Below are 14,739 nucleotides of genomic sequence, written 5' to 3' on the forward strand. Positions count from 1 at the left end.
AATTTCGAAGCGTTTTATCGTAATCGTAATCTCGACGTGGACTCCACCTTGAGAAATGGAACAGCAAACAAAAAATGGCCACAGTAATAATTGTATTCTTTTGCGTTATTAAATTTTCAACGTTAATATATACGGACCTTATTGGCGAATACTCAACCCCGTGCCGCGGTTATTTCACTGAATACTTGTTTTACACAAACTTATTTATGTGCAATGCCCGATATTTATTCGAATTCAGTACCGCTTGTGTGGTACTGAATCTAGTTTCGGAGCAGTTGGATTACATAGCACTATCAATGGACTGCACGATGTTTTTATACATAGATATTTCGAAGAAAAACATTGTCAGCTCAGCGAAGAAAAGGAAACTTAAATATTTCGATATATTCAAACAGTTCGAAAAATGGACGGACGCTTATATGAACGTCAAAAGGAGTGCGAATTTATGTGACACCGTTTTTCGTGCACAAGTAAGGGTTTATTATAAAATTAGATTTTTTTAAAGAGTAGCAAAGCAAACAGGGTCCTATTGTGGGAAGCAGTTACAAGGACAACCGTTCTAAATATATATACCCTTGTAGATATACCGTAGACTTCAATCTCATTCTCTCGTTTTTAAATACAATTCAAAATAACAAAAATTTAATACACACCAAGGTCTATTCCTATCTATTCCTATCCTATCTACGCCTATTTCTGCCGTGAAGCAGTAATGCGTTTCGGTTTGAAGGGTGGGGCAGCCGTTGAGACCTTAGAACTATATCTCAAGGTGTGTGGCGCATTTACGTTGTAGATGTCTATGGGCTCCAGTAACCTCTTAACGCCAGGTGGGCTGTGAGCTCGTCCACACATCTAAGCAATAATAAAAAAAAAACTATCCTATTTTTCATGACATGAATAATGTACTGTTTTTTTTTTTCGTTTTAGCTAGCAATTATGGTTACCACAATAACTTTGTATTACATCATCCTGTTGTATGGCATTACAAGTTTTAATATTGAAGTAAGTTATCTCGTTTTTTACCACTGGTGGTAGGACCTCTTGGAAGTCCGCACGGGTAGGTAACACCACCCCGCCTATTTCCGCCGTGAAGCAGTAATGCGTTTCGGTTCGAAGGGTGGGGTAGCCGTTGTATAGTAACCGGCAAACTTCTTGAGCAAATGACCTTGACTGCGTAGAACCGAATTTTAGATCACTTTGGTGGTGAGGGTGAGGCGCGACGGCAGGGGAAATCATATCGAGCGCGTTATTGGTAGATCAGTCGAACCTTGCGTCCCGCACCGCGCCCTCGTTCCGCTTGCTCCCAAAAGTACGCTTGCGTACAGTGAAAAGTCTATCGTTATTAATCGTCAAGTTATTTGTTATAATTGCTTGTTGACTTTGTTGCCATTGCTATTTGTTGAGTGTTTTGTTGTGTGGAAAAAACCAGAAAATAATCGGAAGCTGGTAATTGAAAAAAGTTACATTCGATTACTACGAATCGAATATCTTCAAAAAATAATTAATTATAGACAAAAAAGTAGACCGAACCGACCGAGTTGTAAACTACACCGATGATCCCTATGTCGACTCATCACGATGATAGCAACTCGAGTGATAAAAACAGTGATGATGATGGTCAAGATTATGATAACGAAAATAAAAATTACAAATACCAGCTTCGCTTCAACTGAACCAAGACCTGGCAACAGCTCTAGTTTTGACTTAATAGAAGGAATATCTATTTTACCCCAAGATTAAATTATTACAATTATTAATCTATATTTTTTGTTGATGTTCTCATAAATATATACATAAATACATATGTTGATTTTAATAATTTAATTGCATTATGACGCAGAGTAAATAATGTTTTTGCACGTGAGTGTACCATGCGCAAACTTATCCCCACTACGTCAACAAATGCTCAAGAAGTTTGCCGGCTATTATAACTATACTGAGACCTTAGAACTTATATCTCGAGGTGGGTGGCGCATTTACGTTGTAGATGTCTATGGGCTCCAGTAACCACTTAACACCAGGTGGGCTGTGAGCTCGTTCACCCATATAAGCAATAAAAAAATTAAAAAAAACGTGTAAAAATAATGACAACAATAAAAGTATATAATCAAAATTATAAGTAAAAAGAAATTAGTCCAACTTGTTATTACAGCGCGGTACCTTTTCAGTTGTGAAATCGCTAAGCTATTTAATATCGTTATTTGGCTTTCTGATTGCATTGTTACTGCTCTCTAAAGCCGGACAACGTATTCAGAAAAGCGCCGAAAATTTGAGAAGGAAGCTGAGCAAGTTCTTGTTACATTCACTTGAAGGTATTACACACATTCTCTTACGCTAATTTCCTGTCTACGGTTGGTAGCACTTCACTACATATTTCTGCTGCGAATGAGTAGTAGGAGTAGTTTTATTTTTCCAACTGGAAAGGCAAAGGTATCATACCATACAGCCTAATCTTTTATATATACTTTTATATAAAAGATTTTATGATATGAAATGAAATGAATTTTAATGAGATGATATGGGATGAAATATAATCTCAGTAAAATATGATGGTCATTTAGGGAGACTTTTCTAGTGGACTTTTTGGAGGATCCCGAGAAGTTACACTCAGCGGCTTTGTTTCATTTTCCCACATTTGTGTACTTTCACAGATACTAAACAGATAATAAACCACCGTTATTACACATTTAAACCTGAAGAAACACTAAATAGACAAAATAAAACAAAACACACAACTTTACTCCTCGCGTTCCCGCCAAAAAGTCGCTGCGAATGAATTAATTAACTTTTGCTGCGAATGGAGGGTGCATAGTGTTGTTCTAATACAATTATAGCTTTGACCGAATGTCTGGGCTGATCGACAGCGTTCACACGCCCCAGTCGGAGGGCATTGATGGGGCTATATTTATCGAATTGAAACGTCAATCGCGCTTACCATAATTTCAAGATTTCTGACGCCTTTCGTCGTGGCCTAAAGGATACGTCAAGACAAGACAAGAAGGGTCGTCGTACCCCCTTTCGGGGGTACGGAACGGGCCTCGGGGCAATCCCCACTGCCCGGGACGAAGCTCCCTGCCACATAGGGCAGGGGTGATATGGATGCAGGACGAGATGGGAGGGGACTGTTCGCAGCGTGCTCGGCACACTCACATCGACAAAATGAATAAATACTGAAATATAATACGATGGGCTTGTTATTTTCCTGGGTGGAGTGATGCCCGCGGAGGAGTCACCCCGGCGCCGGCTGCTGTCCTCTGCTTCCTACGGTTTTTTTTTTTTTTTTTTTTTTTTTTTTTTTTTTTTTTTTTTTTTTTTTTTTTTTTTTTCATCTAACTACTAAACTATAAACTAACTAAAACTAATCTAACTAACTATACTAACTATTTACAACTACAAAAAAACAACAGTCAGCACCGTGGGGCCCGCCACCGGCCCCATGCCGCGGCCCCACCTCTACAAGTCAGAGGGGGAGCCGCGGCACTAGTTTGGCGCTCACCCGCTAATGGCTCCCCAGAAGGGGAAGACCGTCGCGGGGAGGGACCGACATAAATAAATCACTCCCCTTAAGGGGGAGTGGTCCACCCAAACGGGCGGTAGAAATGGGTCCCCATAGGGGGGCACCCCAACAGTGTGGGGGGAGATGAAGAGTGTGGACAGCTCAGTCCCATGGGGGCACTCATTATGAGCACTCCCATATCACTCCGGTTAAGCCGACTATCTTACCATAGCCGGGGGTTCCAGTAGCTCCCTTGGTAGCGCCTGACCATCAGGTGGTCTGGCGTGCAAGGGAGCTATATTGCGGAGATGCTCGTGGGGTCCACCGTCAGCCCGCTCGTACATATTACGAGCTAGCCTCCGGATGAACTCCTCGAGCGACTCCACATCTAGATCCCGGGCGATTACGTCATTTCTGACGTAACGCCCTGCTCCGACTATCGTGCGAAGAGCCAGATTCTGCTGGGCCTGTAACTTCACCCGCATGATCTGCGGGATGAGGTGATACCAGGCCGCAGCTGCGTACGTGATACGGGAACGAACATACGTCTTGTAAATGCCGAGTCTAGTCCTGGTCGGCAACCTGGAGGCCAACACCGGCCGGAGGAGAAACCTCGCATAGCGGGCGGCCGCCAACGCCGACTTGGCGTGGGCGGTCATCCTCAAACTCCGGTCGATATTGACTCCCAGGTATCGGACACTGGGCCTAAACTCGACATTGACTCCACGGAGACTGAGCTGTCCTGGGACGGCTCTTGTGCGGACCGGACCGAAGAGGATAGCCGCGGTCTTCCCCACGTTGACCGCGACCCTCCATCGGTCCAGCCACTGGGGCAGTAGGTCCAACAGCCTCTGCATCCTCGAAATGGCCGCAGAGGGGAAATTAGAGGACGAGAAGTAGGCGCTGTCGTCGGCAAACAGCGCCAACTTCACGTCGGCTTCCCACGCTTGGAGGTTGCCCTCAAGCGTGGGAATGTCGTTGGTGTAGAGAGCGTAGAGGACTGGTGCCAGGACGCTTCCCTGGGGAACTCCGGCCGTGACTGGGCGCACCGACGACTTTGCGCCCTCGACCGCGACAAGGAAGGATCTTCCCTCCAGGTACGACCCCAGCAGTCGCACATAGGCGTGCTGGAGGTCCGTGTTCTGCAACAGCTTGTAGATCAGTCCCGCATGCCAGACACGGTCGAAGGCCTTCTCGATATCGAGAAAGACTGCGGCCGTGTACTGGCGCGCGTTGGACCGATCCGCCAAGTGGTGCATAACGCGGACCAATTGCAGCGTTGTCGAGTGACCGCTGCGAAACCCGAATTGCTCGGGTCTGAGAAGGATGTGCGGCGACACCCTTCTCAGCAGCAGCCGCTCGAACAACTTGCCCATATGCGACAGCAGAGTGATCGGACGATAACTGGAGGGATTTCTCCTATCCTTGCCGGGTTTGGGCAGGGCAATAACCTTGCCCAATTTCCAAGTTCCCGGGAAGTGTCCTGTGGACAGAATGGAATTGAACAGTCGTGTCATGAATGACACGACCGTTTCGGGGAAGTGGAAAAATGCGAGGGAGGGAATACCGTCCTCGCCCGGCGCCTTGCGCCTCTTCATCCGCTTGATGGAGAGGCGCAATTCACTGGGAGTGATGAAATCACCATCTCCCAACGGTGGCACCGGGGAGGAGAGTAGGCTTGCTACGCTCTCTTCCACCGATTGGTGGAATGCGGCCTCTGAGGGTGCAGAGTTATTTGGAGCGAACTGCCGCTCCAGCATTACGGCCAGGACATCGGCGCGGGCCTGAGCCGAGAAGCATCGGTTGCCCCTCTCGTCCACGAGTGGACAAGTCGGGGCAGGCCGATTTGAGAGCTGGCGGCAAAGTCGGTGGAGGGACACGGACGAGGGGTCCTCACGGGCCTCCTCGATCCGATCCTCCCACGCATAGCCCCGATAGGAGCTAATCTTCGCCGCCAACTCCGCTTCCAGCTCATTAAGCTCGCGCTTGATCCTGGGACAACGAGTTGTCGCCCAGAGCCTCCTCAGGCCCCTCTTCCGGCGAATAATCGCTTTCAGATGGGCCGGGAGTATACCTCTGGGCCCGCCGCTGGGCACAAGAGTCGTCGCCTGGTCGATCGCTCCCCTGATGGAGTCGACAAGGCGGACTGCCGCGTCGTCGACCCCCTCAGGGGTGTTGGGGTCCTGAATTACGGGAAGGTCGACTAGGAGTCTCTTAAAGAGCTCCCAGTCGACCTTCGGTCGTAGGGGCGAGGTCGCAACCCGGGTAAGCCCCATTCCCAGTGTGACCAGGATAGGGAGATGGGGGGTACCCAGGTCGTACAGTGCCTCAATAGTTAAGGGGCACCGTAGCCCCTTATGAACGCACACATCCAACACGTCGGGCTGGAGTTGCGCGGCGGTCGGAATGTGCGTGGGTTCGTCGGGGCCGACCACAGAGTAGTCGCCCCTATCGGCATCTTCTAACAGCCGCCTGCCCACTGCTGAGTTCAGTCGGGAGCCCCACGCGACGTGCTTCGCGTTGAGGTCCCCGACCAGCAGAGCTGGGCGGCTGTCGCAATTCAGGACCCGTCTTATGTCCCCGGGGTGGAAATCAGGCCCCGGGGGTCTATACGCGGCATAAACCCGCATATCTCCCCCCGAGGTGTGGATCCTCACACCGATCGACCTTGTCGATGTGAAGGCCAGCAAATCCAACTGATCATGCACCACGTCTCGCCTGACGAGCGCCGCAGTGCCCCTGAACGGCGTCCCGGCAGGACTCACCTCGTCACGTCGGTACATGAAGTAGTTTGGAATCCTGAACACATCCCGAGGACGTAGCTTGGTCTCGCCCAGGAGCACAACCTCAGGGTTGTACTCCCGGGCGAGAACCAAGAGCTCGTTCTTGCGGGGTTTTACCCCGCCGGGGTTCCAATAAATGATGCGCAGTTCCTGGCTAGCCATTGAACTGCGCAATCATTCGGTAGAACCCCGACAGGAGAGCCCCGAAAGGGCTAGCTCCTGAGGCGATCTCGCGGATAATTCCGGAGATCACCTCAGATAATTTCTCCCAGAGCGCGAGGAGCCATGCAGCAAAGCCGGCAGGTTGTGAGGCCTGCCGACCGCTGCGCTGCTCGCGCTGAGGGCGGGGGGGAAGAGAGGGCAGAGTATTGCCCAACGTCTCGGGTTGGGCTTGAGGCATGGTTTGATCCTCCAATTGTGGAGGGATGGTGTCTTCGGTTACGTTGGCCTCTATGGCCTCCTGAGGTTGTTGGTCGACTTCCATATTGGCGACACTGAGCTCTCTCGCCAATTTCTTTTTGAGCTTTCTCTTCTCTTTCTTTTTTTTATTTTTATTTTTATTTTTTGCCGTCTTAGTGGCTGGGCCTGCTGTCTGGCGAGTGACGTGGGCTGTATTGACAGCTTCAATTTGGGCTCGGCCACGAGGAGTAGGAGTGGGCTTTTTAGTCTGTCGCGGCGGGTTGGCCTGCGCCATCAGCGTGGACGCTGATGGCGCTGCCTCCACTACCGAGATAGACGGGAAGGTACTAGGAGGGGGAGGGGCTGGGGTTTGGGAAGATTTCCCTTTCCCCTTCCCCTTCCCCTTGAGGATGGGTACAGGTACAGGCACGACAGGAGCAGTTGGTGCTGGGACATTCCTGGGCCGTGGCACCGGTGGAACAGGAGGGGGGATGGTTACTCCCATCATCCTGGCCCTCTTGCGGTAGACCACACACCGCCGATCAGTGGCGGCGTGGTCCTTCCCGCAATTAGCGCAGGATAATGGGCCATCCCTTGGCCTCGGGCAGTCCGCCACAATGTGCTCGCCGGCACATCGAACGCAGCGGACCGCACGGTGACAGTTCGTGGACGCGTGCCCGAAGGCCTGGCAGCGGTGACACTGCGCAGGTCCCCGGGTTGGACGCCATCCCTCGACCGTCACCCCCGGCAAGTATAACAGTTCGTTAACTGTATACAGCCGGGCGAGGTCACCCTTGGAGAGGTGGTCCAGAGCCACGAAAAATACGCAGCCCTGTCTCCCCCTCTTGGCCTGGATGCACCGGGCATATCGGGCAGGAAAGCCCAGCTCCTTGAGGGCGTTCGTTACTTCCGCCGCATCGGTGTCAGCAGGGAGACCCCGGACAGCCACCTTCGAGGGTATTTCCTCCGACAGCGCGTAACAAAACCATTTGATGGCTTTGTCTGCAGCGGAGGCCCTCGAAAGATAGTCCTGGATCACCCTGTACTCCTCCGCCGATGACGGCAGGAAGCGGAAACCGGCGCCGTGGGGTCTGGCAGAAGGAGCCCTACCGAGGCGCTCCCTAATGGCCGCCATATGGCGAGACCAGTTCGGGAGAGCTTCCACCATGATAGGTGGATGACGGCGGAGCTCCTCCTGGGCCCGACCCCTCGGCCTCGGGGGTAGGGGAACTTGCGGTTGGGTAGGCTTGGGGCGTGTGCCCACTGGGGGTTGAGATGCGGCTATGGTCGCGTAGGACGTAGAGGGGATGGGTTGTTGGGCTTTGGTGGACTCGAGGTCCATATATCTGGTAGAGTCCAGATTGCCCGCCGTGCCGCTTAGGGCGGGGGCACCTCGAGTCGAATCCACCGGGATAGGGGAAATGGTAGGGGAGGGGGATCGGGGAGGGGATCTAAGTAGGCGTGGGGCTACCCCTGTCCTGACGGGGGCCCTCGGTTTGGGAACAGGTTTGACTGCTGGGATGGGACTCCCAGTAGGGGATGAGGATCGAGATGAATCTGGAGTGGAAGATTGGGAGGAGGAGGGGGAGGAGGACGTGGCCTCGCTATCCTCTCCTTCCGATTTAGAGGAGGGACCTAGTCGCGGTCGTTTGTCTTGGTCCTCCGATGAACCTCGGTCGGACTCAGACCTGGCCTTCTTTCTCGGCCGAGGAGTCCCAGGGTAATCGGTCGACAAGGGAAGGAAACCTTCCCCCGGTCCGATCCCCTGGGAGACCCGGGCCGGGACCGAAGGACCGGCCGAATCGTCCTTGCCGGGGTCCATCGGGACCGGTCGGGTTCGTGGGATTGGGCGACGGACGTATAGTTCGTCCATTGCTTGACGTCCCTTCCGGGACGGGCCGGGTGTGCTGACGATGGGGGGAGAAGCCCCATCAGACATGATATGGCTATCCTATGTCGGTCACGCGGACATCAGGAGCACCCTCACTAGGAAGTCTTTACTAATTTACAGCTAATTATTGCTGACCCTATCAGTCACTGCCAGTTATTAAATAAAGTAAATAATGAAAGGAAGGGGTGAAATTTAAACAAGGTCTGTATTACTATTAATGTCTACTGTCTGTGATTATCAAAAAGAAAAAGAATCAATTAAGTTCGATTTAAATTCAATTAATAAATAAAGAAAGAAAATCAATTAATCAAAGTTACAAAACTAGTGGGTAGTAAAAATAAAAAATAGAAAACCGAATTAGGAATTAATATACAGTTAATAACTAAAATTTTATGCTTATATAGACTAACGAGGGACAATATACGAACAATATTACAACACAACAAAGCTACAAAACTACAAAACTACAATAAGGAGGCGGTTGCAGCCATCAGCACCTATCGCTAATACTAATTGATAATTCATTAAAAAGTTAAGTTAAATGAGAAAAAAAAATTATGTTGATATCTAATAAAATAATAGTACAAATGATAGTGATAACTATAGAGAGAGGAAATAACTTCGATATTACTAATCTATGGTAGCGGTAAGGGTGCAACCAAGACGGGTCCCGGAGGACGAACCCCGGCCAGAAGATCGCAGGGCCGGATTGCCCCGGATTTGAGGGTCCAGAAACACAGGTTCTGGATCAGGAAGCCCAGGGTTCAACGGCCGAGCGATCCACCACCGTAGGGGTCGAACTCCCCTTCCCACTCAGCACTACACCGAAAACCGCTAAGTTCTTAAAATAATATAGTGGAATATTAGAAAACAATAAATAAGGAAGTTTTAATTAAGTGACACAGAATACTACTTAACAGGACAGATCGACCGAAAACCGCAACCAACAACCGTGCCCAATATGAGTGATGAACATCGACAGGGGCAGCTTAATATTGTCGATCGGTATGCCAATATTGAATTACGGTGTGAAATTACGTATTTAAATGGATGGAAAAAATATTAACGTATAAGAGGGTAGAATTGAAAAAAGATGCAAATTGAATGTGCGGTTTGTATATAATTGAGACTCGTTGTTATTCGCTTAGAGCGAGACGGCACTAGCAATACTACTTAAATGATTAATTAAAAGCTTAACTACTTAAATATTGACAATTATGAATAAGAAAAATATGAACTGAATTAATACTAGTAATGTGAATTATAAAGGGAATCAATTATATACAATCTACACTAAACTTAAACTTAACTTAACTTAAGACCTACCTGTGATGGCTCCGACGCCGCAGACCTGTGAAGGATTGGCCTTCGGGTGTTGGTAGCAGCCCCTCCTAACCCCAAAGGGTAGGGGAGGACTGGGAACAGACACGGGCGGCCAGACTCAATGGCGCTCACGTACACCAATTTTATTAAAAAATAAAATGGTTACGCAGCTTTCACAGGCTGATCGACACCTACCCGCTATTAACCAATGTTAAGAATAAAAGTGTCAATCAACTCACCTGTTCCCGGGTCCTGCGTTACGCTGTTCGGAATGTCTCCAACCCGAAGCAGCACCGCTAGATGAAAACACACGCACTGTGGGCACACACTAACTGTACAGCACAACACAGCAAGGGGCCACTTAGCCTGGTGTCCCGGAAAAAAAGAAGGATACGTCCGGTGCATTCGTATATAGCAATGCAACGGTGTTCGAATCCGGCAGGCGGGTACCAATTTTTCTGATAAAATACATACTTCACAATTGTTCACGATTGACTTCCACGGTGAAGGAATAACATCGTGTAATAAAAAATCAAACCCGCAAAATTATAATTTGCGTAATTACTGGTGGTAGGACCTCTTGTGAGTCCGCATGGGTAGGTACCACCGCCTCGCCAATTTCTGCCGTGAAGCAGTAATGCGTTTCGGTTTGAAGGGTGGAGCAGCCGTTATCATACGCATTTACGTTGTAGATGTCTTTGGGTTCCAGTAACCACCTAACACCAGGTGGACTGTGAGCTCGTCCACACATATAGGCAATAAAAAAAAAAAAACAAGTACCGAAATAAAAGCAAACGGACTGTCCATTTATCGAGAAAAGAAGTTGTTAAAATATATTCCTTTATCTTTTATCACTCTAAAATTGTTATCTGTAGTTCTGTGATGTGTCCATGTTAACCCATAATTTTATCTCACATCATCCTAATCTTCGTGTTTCAGTGGCAATTAAGCATCGCAATGGTCAAACCTTCTACCCATAAGACAACAAGAAATGAAATATAAAATTTTAGTTAAATTATCTTTTTACAGATCCAGAATTTCACAGAGCAGCAACAAATCTGCTAAGATTGGTTTGCACTCATCACATAAAAATGCGATGTTTCGGCTTCATTGACATAGATATGACTCTGTTACCGTCCTGCTTGATGTTCGTCACATCTTACACTGTTATAGCTTTACAATTTAATAATGTGGTTTAATGTAGATAATAAAAAACTTCAGAGGTGTCAAGGGACACCCGGATGGAACGAAGTTCCTTTCGATTAATTAGTGAAGGAATTGTATTTCTTTTTTAAGTTATAATAATAAATTACGGCATTATGAAGAAGAAAAAAACAATACTATGAACTAAATTACTATTGTTGAAACGCTATCTCGAGAAACTGTACTCATTACGCGGACCAATCGGATACGAGCAATGTCACGCGATAAGCGCCTACACGTTGATTGGTCAGAATGACGGATCTAAAAAGTGTCGTGACAACTTTTCGTAAGAATTTTTTCCGTCTAGCCCCCTTTCACAACGCGCGATAAGGAACTTCGTTCCAAAAACAACATTTAACATCTGATTCAATTTGCGGTTTGAAATTATTTACAGTAAACTATAAATATGTGGGACTGGCTCAAAGTAAATAACAGTTTTTTGGAAAAGTAGCAAAATTTAATATCATAACACACGTCGTAAAATGTTTACACTTCTAAATACTTCTAATGCCCGATCGCTATCTTAATCTTCTCCTTTCCGTCCCTTTCTTCCTCATACATTCATCCCTTTCACTCTAAACGTTCCGTTTCCCACAAATATAATATGTATATTTAGTTTACCTAGTCGATATTATATGCAACTATATTTCAATATTTTTCTTAAGATTAAAAATATGTGTTCACAGAAAGACAGTCGCCTTTTATTTTTATAAGTGGAGCAATCGAAAAAGTCGAAACCGGCTAATCCGGTACTCAAAGCTTCCGACCGTAAGTGCAGCTTCAGCAGTTCGATATTTCCAACCCCTATCATTTTTCTGCTCTTAAAAGTGCGGACTCGACACATTCGAAAAAGGTTCGAGAAGAAATATTAAGATTCTATGTGTTATGAATACGCATTAATACGAATATAATATGTACATATTTTTAAACTAGCTGTACCCGTCCGCTTCGCTGGGCATTTAAAATTAACATTATTATTTATTGTCATTATTATTAGGGAGTCCAACACTCATATAAAGCCTATCCATTAAGTACATGTATTTTCTACATGAATACCAAGTTTCAACTCAACCGGATGCATGGTTCAGAACGGAACATCCGTAAAAACCACTGTAGATTTATATATTAGTATAGATTGTCAATTGCTGTAATGTCTTAACGATTTCTTGCATTATTTTATTCATAGCTAAAGACCCGCCCTTGCTTCGCTTCGGAAACATTATATTTTATTATTGATAGGAGAGTCCCGCGATGTTATCCGCGGTCATTTTCATACCGCGGGTGACGCCGCGGGGCAAAGCTAGACAAAAAAAAGTAGCCAAAGTTACTCTTTTGATCATCAGCTGTCTATCAGAGAAAGTCTCGTCAAAATCGGTCCAGCCGTTCCAGAGATTAGCTGGAACAAACAGACAGACAGACAGACAAAAATTTAAAAAAATGTTATTTTGGTGTATTTACCGTATATATATTCATATGCACGTAGTAAAAAGCGGTTATTTCAATGTTACAAACAGACACTTCAAGTTTATTTATATGTATAGACTAGCGACCCGCCCTCGCTTCGCTTCGGAAACATTAAATTTTATTATTGATGAGTCCCGCGATGTTATCCGCGATTATTTTCATACCGCGGGTGACGCAGCGGGGCAAAGCTAGACAAAAAAAAGTAGCCTAAGTTACTTCTTATATCATCAGCTACCTATAAATGAAAGTCTCGTCAAAATCGGTCCAGCCATTCCAGAGATTAGCCGGAACAAACAGACAGACAGACAGACAAAAATTGTAAAAAATGTTATTTAAGTGTATGTACCGTATATAGGTATATATTCATATGCATGTAGTAAAAAGAGGCTATTTCAATATTACAAACAGACACTCCAATTTTATTTACATGTATAGATAAATGAATTCAAATCACATTCACTGTCTCAAGCAGACTCAACGTTTGCGTTTATTTAATAAACAAAAACAAACATATTGATGATATTGATCCAACCAAAATAACTTATCATTGAAAAGTGTACCAAAACGCAACTGAAATTCGAACTCAGAAATCCGAATTTTTGAAGTGAAAACTTCTTTAGAATCGTTGTGATTTCAAACCGGATGCAACGGAAAAAGCGACAGTAGAAAGAGACAGACACATACATTTATAAGATTTAACGTGGGAGAAAATGAGATAGGAAGCATTACAGTGTTTTTTTAATACAGCGCCATCTATGAGGTGGTTTATTAATAATGTTTATGAAATCTATTGTTATTATTTTTAATTTAGGATAATACTTGAAGTTAAGATTTTAATTCACAGAGGGCGTTAGCTCATACTATAAAAGTTGATGATTTGCAATTATGTACTTGGTCTACTAAGGACAAAATTTTACATACATATACATAAGATAATTGTATTTTAGTTTTTGAAGGTTTCACTTCTATCACGTGTGAATTGCATACATGTTTTTTATTTTTCCGAAGCGCGTCACATTCACGAACCGTACCCGAAATGCGACGTTTTTATTTCTCTCTCATTAGAATATTACAAAATGAGACACTTACCTTATGATGGAAAAAGAACTGTAAATAGTAGGGAGAGGGGCGGCGCGACGATAAAATGAAAATGACGAAGGAGGGGGCTCGTTAGCGAACAGTCTTCCCGCTGCGCTCTCCGTCGATTGTCACTAGCTCAATACTCAAGATTGCCGTTCAAAAAAAGCCGACCTTAACAGCACAGTTTTACAGTTGGAAACCGCTCACGATGTGCCTCTCTAAAAAATACTCCCGGAACAAAGAACGCATAAAATTCTGCAATACAAAGGATTTTCAGAAATGTAACAGACGTAAAGAACTCTAATTAGATCGTTCGTTTCTTACTCTCTCTCTTTCTCTCTCTGTCTCTCTCCTGAGTAGTAAGTAACGACATTCAAAAAATAATAATCGTATAAGACCTACAAGTGAAATCTGTCTAGATTTATACTCGTACACGGGTTAAAATTATATATATATATATATATATAATACTAGCTGACCCGGTAGACTTCGTAGTGCCTCAGTCGATAAATAAATAAACATTTGTATAAAATAAACTTAACAAAAAACAAAAAGAATCCGTCCGACGGGGGACACGTCCAAGGAAAAACAAAATTGTTGTTATTTTTATTTAATTCCGAGCTTTTTCATATTTATCTACCTTCCTGGACTTCCACAAATAATTCAAGACCAAAATTAGCCAAATCGCTTCAGCCGTTCTCGAGTTTTAGCGAGACTTAAGAACAGCAATTCATTTTTATATATATAGATATTTAAGAAGAAAACAAACTACAGAACCATCCGAAAAAATATTATTTAAATTTATTTAATGTCATTTAGGTGATACACTAAGTATGTCTCGCGGGACTGCCCGCATTAATTATAATATCGGTATTGAATTAAAATGGGAGCTTCCCTTAAGTTGATTCCGTTATGGGTCATACCTACCCACGTTTTAAACAATTCCACATAGAAAATAAAACGGCAAAATAAATAAATAAAACATAATATTGAGGTCAGGGCCACACATCAAAACATTTTATTTCATTCATATAATATTTGTAGATAAACATATACATAGCAACTTTAGCCTCCGACCTTTGATATCTCGTAAACCACAT

The 14,739-nt window shown here is 45.3% G+C and overlaps 1 protein-coding gene across 1 annotated transcript; it reads left to right on the forward strand.

Annotated features, from left to right (window-relative positions):
* The first annotated feature begins 308 nt into the window (after positions 1 to 308).
* On the forward strand, positions 309 to 11,101 carry LOC149501115 (uncharacterized). The gene is made up of 4 exons (XM_089734454.1): positions 309 to 470; positions 928 to 1,002; positions 2,153 to 2,312; positions 10,922 to 11,101. Exons 1-4 carry the CDS (start codon positions 309 to 311, stop codon positions 11,089 to 11,091), a joined length of 567 nt encoding a protein of 188 aa, XP_089590580.1. The 3' UTR covers positions 11,092 to 11,101.
* The last annotated feature ends 3,638 nt before the right edge of the window (positions 11,102 to 14,739 follow it).

The sequence above is a fragment of the Bombyx mandarina genome, chromosome 17 (genome assembly GCF_030267445.1).
Source record: "Bombyx mandarina strain Sakado chromosome 17, ASM3026744v2".
Classification (NCBI taxonomy): domain Eukaryota; kingdom Metazoa; phylum Arthropoda; class Insecta; order Lepidoptera; family Bombycidae; genus Bombyx; species Bombyx mandarina.